Genomic DNA, 10,218 nt, shown 5'->3' with positions numbered 1-10,218 from the left:
GGTCCTTGATGCAAAATCCGCAAAAACCCATACCTTAAACACACACAAAAAAATATCGAGCAATAATTACAGGATATGAATTTATGACAACAACATACTAATTATGTGGGTTAGTCAGCAGTTGTTGACTTTAAAGGTTATTAACTCGCTTTTACTGTGTTATACGCTACTATGTGTGTGACTATTTGCAAACGCTCCCTCTGACGATTGAACCGTCCCGTCATACCTCGCGTGGCCAACGGCTCTCCACCGAAAGCTGGCTCATTGAATTATTGTACCCAGGCTGTTCAGCTCATTTCAGGCTAATAACTTGGAGCTACAAGGGTTGGACTTGCTTATTACACACCTACGACTCGCCGCACTCTCCCCCGGCCGTCTGTTTATCTCGCTGCGGCGGTGGGGCGTGCTTTCCTGGGCTCGCTGACTGGGTTTGGTCGGGGAGTCAGGGGGAAGTACGGAACTGGTCCCGAGTGATGATGGAGCTGGAGTCGGCCAGTAATAGAGGCGAACTGGGAGCAGTGGGGGACTCTGGCCAGCCACCGACCCCGAGCAGACACGAGAAGAGCCTGGGGCTGCTCACCACCAAGTTTGTGACTTTATTACAGGAGGCGAAGGACGGAGTGTTGGACCTGAAAGCGGTGAGCATGCAGTCTACAGTCTTTGTTGTTAGCTAGCACATGTCATGTTGAGCCTGTCCGCTGTCGTTAGGCTACATACACTTTCGTTAGCTGGTCTTGTTAGCCTAGCCTAGCTGTGTGACAGGCTAATTTGAATGGGCAATACATTCTCTCTACTTGTATCTTAGTTTCTTAAAAAAAACAAAAAACACTCGTATCATGCTATGCTCACGCTTCGCTTTATAACCTGCACTTTGAAAAATCCGATCGATCGATCCCTCAGACTCTGCCCACCGCAGATTCAAAGTTTTAAAAGTGGGTCAGCTATTGTCGTTCTCATGTGAGCTAACTGCTTCTTCACACATGAACAACTTTATTCTGATGAGTAACATCGTGGTCATTTCAGAACACATTCTTCTTTGGTTGATTTTCAGTCGTTCAAAATACATGAACGTTTTCAAAGATCAACGAACGTTGTTTTTGTTTTTCTTTACCGCCGCTTTAAATAGCATATGCATTTTTGTAAGATAATGTATAAGCCACCGACTTCTTAATTAGACATTTTGTATAAATCAAAATATCAACATATTTGCTGAGCAGCCTGTTCATAGTATCAGTGTCTCAATAAAACACAATTTAATCAGAATCAATAAATCTTGAATATAATATTTATGTACAGGTAACCCACGTTTAATCTGAATCCCAGATTTATTTAAACAAAATGACATAAATAGCAACACTTCCTGTGGTATGTTTTCTACCAGAACCAGATGGCAGCTTGACCAGCCAAGCATTACTTGATATAACAGAACAGTTTCTTTTTCACACTGTGACCTCACTGACTTGGCAGACTGATTGGCTTCACGGCTGCTGACACTCATGGTGGCACTGTGTTACGCTAATAATAATAATAATTAAATACCAAACATGCACATTTTTCTTTCACTCCCATTTTCATCTGCCCAAGTGAAACACTTGGAGTGGAAACCTCCACTAAGGCCACTCAGTCTCCTACAGTGTCAATATCTCGCAAGGTTATCATTTTTAAAGAAACCCTATTAATCCCTATCTAATTTACCACCACAATCTAATTATTTATTTTCAAGCCATAACCTACATCCTCAGAAAATTGCATCCAAATCCAAACCACAGTTTTTGAGTTATGCTGCACACAATTAAACTTTCCTGAAAACAATTTAAAAAACCACCCTATATTTATGTGTTATGACACAGATTTTATTTTACATCTAACCTTTAACTAAAGAGAGAAAACATATTAAAATGTGTCTTGTCCTTAAGCATATACAAAAGAGATTGGCATGATTGTTCCACGATAATTCATATTTAGACTCAAGACTTTACTATGAGAGCCATGGCTTAAAATAGTTTTGTACTAAAGCTTTAGTAATAAAAGGTCTGGTAAAAGGCCATTCACCTTTGTTGTCTGTGACTCTCACAGCCTCACTTAAGTTGACGCCTTCATTAATACATCATAAATCTGTTATGTCAACTACTGAATAGAAGCCCTTATAGTTAGCTGTCATTCAGCAGGTCTGTGACTCCAGTTTACTCGTGGCAAGCTGTCAAAGCATAGACTTATCAGCCCCAGCCATATGGTTATCATTTTTATAAACACATTGGGCTGTCATGGCAGTTTAAATGGCACTAATTTGGGTGGTAAAACCTCATCCTTTTTCTTTTTCTTTTTTTTTTTGAAGCATTGAACTTGTTGGCATGTACAAAAGGAAATGGCAGTTATCTCTATTGTATTTTCATAGCTTTTGTCCTGTCACCCAGGCTGCAGACACATTGGCAGTGCGGCAGAAAAGACGCATTTACGACATCACTAATGTGTTAGAGGGAATTGGACTTATAGAGAAGAAGTCCAAGAACAGTATCCAATGGAAGTAAGTTCACTGTTTAAGTAAAATAACCATAACCTTTTTCCTTTAATACTTACTCGAAACAAAAAATACAATTGAGTACACATTTTGATGTCCTTGTTTCGCACACTTAAAAAAGGGAAAAAAAATTGTGGGAAATGTTGGACTTCTCTTCTCTGTAATAATGTAAGCTATTGGCCTTACGTTGGAATGTTAGTCTGTTTTACATGAGGCTGTTTCAGGTCCTATAACTGACAATTTCATTTGCACACTTCCTATCTAGGAGTAGTTGTCACAGTCTTATAATTTCATAATTATAAAGTGGTCTGACAAATAGAAAGGAGGCTGTACCCGGCTGTTCTTGCAGAGCTATAGATATGAATGTTATCAGAGTACAGAACAAAGTCTGGCTTTGCTCAGTACTGTACACTACACTTCTGACAGTTGTGTGATTACTTAAGTTTGATTGTTTTTTATTGTTGTTCTTTTACCTTATTTATGTTATTTTCACAAACAGATCTGATGATGATGGATAAATGTTGGATTGATCCCATAAGCTAACCTGTCCTGACCCCAAGTAGCTTCCAGTTTCAAATGAAATTGGTTGGGAATGCTAATGGTGTGGACTTAAGCAAGTCAAGAGAAAGTGAACTAGGATGAATCTTTTAAGTTGTGTCAATGATCTTTGTCTGTCCTGCTCTCTGAACATGACGCAGCCTGAATTCATCTTTGTCTTTCAGGGGTGTAGGTCCAGGTTGTAACACCAGGGAGATTGCCGATAAACTGATCGATCTGAAAGCGGAGCTCGATGATCTGGCTCTCAGGGAAAATGAGCTGGACCAGCAGAGAGTCTGGGTCCAACAGAGCATCAAGAACGTCACAGATGACACCAACAATGGCCCATATCCTTCACTGCACACTGTCTCAAGACAGAATCAGGTTATTAACTCCAAACTGTAGGTACTGATGCACAGCCAGGGCTTTTCCTGCAGAAGACAGACCCTTATTTCATCCTGGGATAAGGTGCTCATAAAGGACTACATAAAAACATTTTTGCAATTGGCATATGGCGCTCGGTGGCACAGAGCAACTGTAGACACCATGACAAAACAGTGAAACCTACCCAATAGCAATGCCATCTGGCATTTTACAGTGGATTATCCTGCCATGGGCATACTCGACATCCCCACAGATTCTGCCTGCTTTGTCAGCCAAAACGCTCATATTTAGGTTCTCTGTACTGGCCGTTTAAAGGTGCACTCCACCAATATAATAGATAAAAGTCAGAGAGTAATCTTGTAGACATAGCTGTATGTTGACTGACTACATCTAAAGGGAACTTTCTAAAGTCTGAGACAATAACCTGGATTATTTAACCATAGTTATTTCAGATTTGCTTTGTACATTTTTGAAGGAAAACCTGCTTCATAAACGGAAGGCATTTGTGACGAGCAGCATTTTTTCAGCACTACAGCTGTAGAATCAGTGTTTTTGAATCTTGATTAATACTAAATAGTAACATAAACTGCTTCAGCCAGGCCATAAAAAAAAAACAGCCTTCAAATGTGCAGACTGTATTGTTGACATCATTGACCCTTAACACATTTATACTATGGCGTATATAAAACATGAAGACCTCTGTGGAGCTTTCAAAGGTATGTTTTTCATCTATATTTTCGCTTGTTTTCAGTTTCTTTACTCTTGCATTTGATGATACCTTTCATGACTCATCACCTATTTTTCTTGCAGGTGACACACTGCTAGCAATTCGTGCGCCCAATGGGACACAACTAGAGGTGCCCATACCAGAGTCTGTAAGTTGTGTTTGGACACTTTATATATATATATATATATATATATACATACATACATATATATACACACACACACACACACACACACACACACCAAGTCCACTTGTTGTTCCGTCTTGTGTCTCAGACTTTGTCTTTGGTTGTTCATGTCCAGGTCCTCAATGGTCAAAGGAAGTACCAGATCCGTCTCAAGAGTTCATCTGGTCCCATCGAGGTTTTGCTGGTGAATAAGGACCCGTCTAGTGCCTCTCCTGTTGTTTTGCCCGTCCCTCCTCCGGATGACATCCTCCAGAACCTCCCAGCACCTACCTCCCAGTCAGCCGCCGCTGCCTCCCAGGTTCACAAAAATGTTAGCGTTAGCGTTTACTATGCAGAACATACTTGTTAAGTGTTTGCCCTCTCTAATGAGACTCCTATTTATCTCTTAATGCCGGCTTTGCTTACTTACACTGACCAAAGCAGGCAAAATAACACCAGCCCAGGAACTGAAGAAGCCTCTTGAATGAGACTGTTGTGCACTGTTGTGCACTGTTATGACCTTTGTACATCTTCCCACTCCTCAGGTCCCCAAAGCAGTTCCAGCAGCTTCTATAAAACCTGGTCCTGCCTCAATAACAGCATCAACACCAGTGACAGGTAGGGGGGTGTAGACAGTTCAGTGAGCTGAGATATATTTTTTTTTATCTTTGTACCTGTTAAATAAACTTTTCCCTGTGTCATAGAATACTTCATTTCATCTTTTGTTGCTGTTTTTAAAACTGGACAATGTGTGACACCAGGGACAATTATTAACATAGTCGTTTACAGTGTCTTGTCTCCTGTTTGCTTGCTTTCAGAAGTGACGAGCACCACACTACTCACACCAACAACAGATACACCTGCTGCAGTCACTCAGCAACTGCAGTCTTCTGCGTCATTAGACGGATCTGTGTCCTCATCCGCCTCTGCGGTATTTGAACCGATTAAGTCGGATCCCTCTGAATGTGAGTTCCGTTTCAGCCAAAGGAGACGGAAAAACGTTTTACTTTCACCTCTCAGGCTTTGCTGGTATTGGTTTTGTTGTTGCACTTGTCACATAGTAATCATTCAGTGGCTGTTGTTGCCATGTTTGACCAGAAGTGGGGAAAATATGAAGCACAGCTAAATTTGAATATGTAAAATCAACAAGAGCTAACAGCTTCGACCAAGGCTGAATCATTTAAATGCTTTAGTTCAATTTCATGTCTATTAGTAATTTGTAAAATTTAAAAGGAAATCAATCAATGCATGACTTTTCAGCTTTTCTGAAATGTCAATTATACCAACTACATCAACTTACCTCTTCCTATTGTTCACCTAACTATTTGACTGTTGGCTGAACATGTTGTTTTGGTTTCTCTCTAGTGCTGGACTTCCCTAAAGAACTCTCAGAAATGTTTGATCCAACAAAAGGTAACAACTTTGTCCTTTGTTTTATCTAGATTTGGTTATTTTTCCCTCTAGCACTTGTACAGTTGTTCACGTCACTGCTTCCCCCCTATATCTCTTTCTCTCTCTCTCTGACAGAAATTATGAGTGGAGATTTGTTGGAGGATTTGATGGCATCAGAAGGTATGTTTGCTCTCAGGCACACTGATGGAGAGAGACACACAGATGACAAATACAGACTACATCCACACTACTTCTCTTCTAATATGCCACAAATTGACTATAAGTTGTGAACAAAAAGCACCTCCTTTAAAGCTTGCATCTGTGTAACAAAGAGGCTCTTGAAGACAGGAGTATGATGTCTTATTTTATGGATCCTGTATGTATGTGTCATTATTTCTCTCTTTTGCCTCCAGTGTTCTCGCCGCTCCTCCGCCTGTCCCCTCCACCCAGCGACCATGACTACATATACAACCTGGATGAGACAGAAGGCCTGTGCGACCTCTTTGACGTCCCTATTCTCAACCTCTGACCTCCGAGTCTGTCGTCAGTGCAGGAAACAGTTGCCCGCACATGCTGATCGCTCTTCATTGTGTCCCAAGTTTTCCCCCTTGCTGTCAGGGAAGGTAAGGAGAGGTGCGAGAAAGCCGTTATGGACGGCCTTCAAGGACACCTCTGCACCGACACAGCGAGCTCAAGCCGAGCTCGGTCAGACAGTAGCTCGATGTACAGCCTCCTGAAGAAATACAGAACAAAACATTTTTATTCACTGCTTTTCCAAGGAAACGGAGTCAAAAGAAATATAGACAGATGACTATATTTTTGGATTATTGTGTATTATAAATCTACATGTTTTTGTGTATTAGCTTTCCTGTGTGCTTGTGAGCGAATGTATAAGCATACTTTACATGAGTGTGGTTGTGTGTCTGTGTGCCTGCTTCTTGTCTTTGAATTGAACACTCTTTTATTTTAAGTCAGACACCTCCAGGAAAAAAAGAAGAAAGAAACCTATCGGAGCATAGCCTAAATCCCCCAGGCAGCTGCTCACTTGTGGCTTGAATGAGTTCAAACACAACTGGTTAAATATGCACTGTCCTCATGTACATAGAGAATATATATTTTGTAATATCTCACAAAAGATAATTGTTTTTATTATGAACTACATGTGAGACACAGGCAGAGCAAAAATACAAAAAAGGGTTCCAGACACAAATGAAGTGCTGAAGTAAAGTATTGCTGAGTTCCAGTTCCTGCACGATGATCTTAAACAAAGCTATTGATGCAAATTAACTTTATTATATAATAAGCCACGGACCAAAAGAAAACAATACCAGGCTAAGGGGAGAAGTTTTTAGAGTAATACCATTTTCCATTAATCAGTAGTAGGCAGGGTAAAAATACAAATGTATTTTTGAATTTTGGTTTTTAAAATATCACATTCTGAATATGGATGCTCTGTTCTGAGCTATTCATCAGATGAGTAAGGACAGACACACATGCTTCACATAAACAGATGAGGCAGTCTCTCCGGCCATATTAACAGGTTTTATTGCATGTATTGTCCTCTTTTAAACCCTTTTCTTTTTTTAGAGTTGCTCTCAAGCGTAGGCAGTTGATTGCCAATGCTTGAATTGCAAACACCCAAAGGACACATGCATGTATTTGCTTGGTTGATGAGCCTTTTTTGAGTGCTCGCTTTCTCTGAGCTGCCCTGTGATTGGTCTACAAAGTCTTTAGCCTGATTTCCCCAAGTCTGGAAACTGAGCCCAAAGAAGGTGCAGGAGTCTCGTTCTCTCCCACATCACTTGATGTATATTTAGTTGAAATATTATCTTAGAATTATTCTTTCTCATCAAAAGCATTTAGCCTACTACCGCTACTGCTTTTAGCAAAATCCAAACGTCTCCTGTAAACTCCATCTTATAACTACCATGTTCTTATACTGGTAGAATAATGCCACTTCCGCACCGAGTAGTTTGATTATTAAGAGAAATAAAAAATAGGCATGCCTTCAGTTTAATTTTTACCTCCGTACTGTCACGATTGGACCTTTTCCATGTACAACTTAAATGGTGCACATCAGGAGTAACTTTTATTTCCCGCCTTTTCCGGATTCAGTTTTGTTGTGATTATCTTTTTTAACTATAATGTTTGTATATGAATACCATCGTACTCAGTTAATTTGTATGTAAAAGGATGTGTATTTTTGATGTGTTTTTATCATGCATATAGTCACCATGTCATTAAATATGACCATGTTTTTGTATATTTGGCACAGTTACTGTTTGTCATGTTTATGTTTTATTCCTTTTCCAGTCTGTCTGTTCATCCTTGTCAATAATCAACAATTCAATTTTTAAAGTTTAAATATTCTCTCTCTGCAAGGGATGGATTATTTGTTACCAGTCAAACTGTATAATATCGATATTTGTTTGTCTATGGTGCTTTTTTTTTTTTTTCTCTCTTCAGTAAAAATCACTCTTTGTGTAACAATATCCTGTTTTTTGCCCAGGATGACAAATGTATGTATGTATGTACAGTATGAACTGTGTATATCCTTCTCTACCGCTTGTATAGAATAGCATTTATTTTTATACCTGCTAGATATATTAAGACATGAACATGGCTAAACAATTTGCAGCTACACTTAACGTTTTAAGGGATTTTATCCACAAAACCTTTCCCGCTTGGTCAAAGCATTTTGTCTCATCATTGCACTTTACATCACTGTGGACAGACAGGTTCACGCTTGGTAACCAGTGTTGTGGACGACTTTGCGTGAGTAGCTGGAGAGTTTTAACAGTTGAGTCATGTCCGTGTGCAGACATGTGAGACGCAAACCTACAGGTTGTTTATATTTTAACAGGCTCACTGTTGTAAAGATGTAGTTGCATCAAATGACACAGAATAAACTCTTTGGTATTCTTTATCTTTTTGTCTAGTGTCCTTTTCGTTTAAGTTGTCACACTGTTTAGAAAAGCTTATTTAAAGTATATAAATGTGTGTTCTTGATTTAATTTAAAAATAAGAGCCTACATAGCTCACTTCTTCACATCTGATATCCAAAGATGAAAGTCGTTAAATTCTGAGTTTGGTGTATTATATAACAATGGTGTGGCTGGTTATTTAGTCTTTAAACTCTCATCAGTGTGTGATTCAAGGCCTCGTTAATAATAAATTAATCTCACCATAATTTTCTTGACTAATTTAGTAATTGTTTGGTTCATAAAATGGCAGAAAATGTTGATTGGTGTTTACCAAACCTGGAAATTATTGTTGTTTTGTCCACAAAATTATAATTTTTGTTATATGGAGCAAAGAAACCTGAAAATAATCACATCTAAGAAGCGTAAAAATCGGAAAACATGTTTTAATAATCAATTAGCAAAATAGTTGATTCATTTAGTAATTGCTCACATTTCTACATACTGATGTAAAACCCCCCAGTGTAAGCTTGAGTTGCACATTGCTCCCTATCTCTTCCTCCCCTCATTTCCTGTCGACTCTCTTAGGTCCACTTTCTCTAACACTTACTTTCTAAAATAAAAGCACTGTAAAACCCCCAAAATATGTGTGTTTGGTCAGAACCTGAGGTCTCCGTAAAAGTCTTTCCTGTCATTCCACAGTCTAAGCCAAGGTGTACGCAGTGCCGTCCCAAGACTTAATGGGAATTTAATTTAGGGGCCCACCACCTCAGAGTAGACAGAGTAGAGTTTGGCTATTATTGATACAAGTATAAATAACAAACATAAATTGCATTAAGTTGTGTTATTTACACCAAACCAGTGTGACACACTTTGTTTTAACATTAGAGGGCAGTAAAATCACATAAGTGGCTTAGTATTAGTTAGCACATTGTATTCAAAGTGAAGCAACAGCAAAGTAAAACAATGCTTATGGTGTTTGTTTGTTTGTTTTTAAATCAAAACTAATACTCTTTTAATGCTTTTACCTTGTCATTTGATGCACTATATTATTATTATTGTCCAGTGGGCCAGTAGTTTGTAAATCAGTAATAACAGTGAGTTTGAATATCTTTGTACAAGCTTTATTATGATTAATTTAAAGTGTGCAGGAGGTTAAACATATGGGGTAGAAAATGGGACGGCAGGGGGCGGCTGTCCGCAACTGTACTCGACCCGGAACTTTGAATGAATTCATGTACAACCTCTTGGAAATTTGGAGGAAAATCTGGTATAGTTTAGGACAGGCACCATAAGTACATTCGGAACTTGTGCGGTTTTCTTTTCAAAGTAAAAGCGCACCAAACAAAGTAATCGTTTGTGTGGTCCGACAAGCAGTGAAATGGTTAAACATACACTATGTTGTTCACTGAATTGTATTTTTAGTAAATAACGAAAGTTGGTTAGTGTGTCGTAGTTTCGCCAAGCTACAAATATTTGACTAAATGTGACGAGTTTTATTTTGAAAGTTCGAACCGAGAATTAGGGGTCTTAATCTGGCAGACTTGCAGGCTCGCAGCCTCGCAGGCTCAAA

General features: G+C 39.1%; 1 protein-coding gene across 2 annotated transcripts; it reads left to right on the top strand.

Moving 5' to 3' along the window:
- Positions 1 to 215: 215 nt before the first annotated feature.
- On the top strand, positions 216 to 8,650 carry e2f4 (E2F transcription factor 4). 2 transcript variants are annotated; one of them, XM_058646094.1, is made up of 11 exons: positions 216 to 638; positions 2,415 to 2,524; positions 3,241 to 3,402; positions 4,112 to 4,155; positions 4,250 to 4,314; positions 4,469 to 4,663; positions 4,878 to 4,950; positions 5,151 to 5,297; positions 5,698 to 5,745; positions 5,860 to 5,904; positions 6,138 to 8,650. In XM_058646094.1, the coding sequence occupies exons 1-11, from the start codon at positions 474 to 476 to the stop codon at positions 6,251 to 6,253; spliced, it is 1,170 nt and encodes a 389-aa protein (XP_058502077.1). In that variant the 5' UTR covers positions 216 to 473; the 3' UTR covers positions 6,254 to 8,650. The 2 variants fall into 2 exon arrangements, with proteins under 2 accessions (XP_058502077.1, XP_058502078.1); XM_058646095.1 differs by having other exon boundaries at positions 217 to 638; positions 4,469 to 4,651.
- Positions 8,651 to 10,218: the final 1,568 nt, after the last annotated feature.

The sequence above is a fragment of the Solea solea genome, chromosome 12 (assembly GCF_958295425.1).
Source record: "Solea solea chromosome 12, fSolSol10.1, whole genome shotgun sequence".
Lineage (NCBI taxonomy): Eukaryota > Metazoa > Chordata > Actinopteri > Pleuronectiformes > Soleidae > Solea > Solea solea.
The sequence above is the reverse complement of the archived record's forward strand: the minus strand, read 5'-3'. Positions and strand labels throughout refer to the sequence as shown.

Bases quoted from the DNA above. Each gene is read 5' to 3' on its own strand.
- e2f4 (XM_058646094.1), top strand. From the start codon at position 474: ATGATGGAGCTGGAGTCGGCCAGTAATAGAGGCGAACTGGGAGCAGTG. The intron at 4,315-4,468 runs GTAAGTTGTGTT...GTTCATGTCCAG, and splicing joins AGGTGCCCATACCAGAGTCT to GTCCTCAATGGTCAAAGGAA. The intron at 5,905-6,137 runs GTATGTTTGCTC...TTTTGCCTCCAG, and splicing joins GGATTTGATGGCATCAGAAG to TGTTCTCGCCGCTCCTCCGC.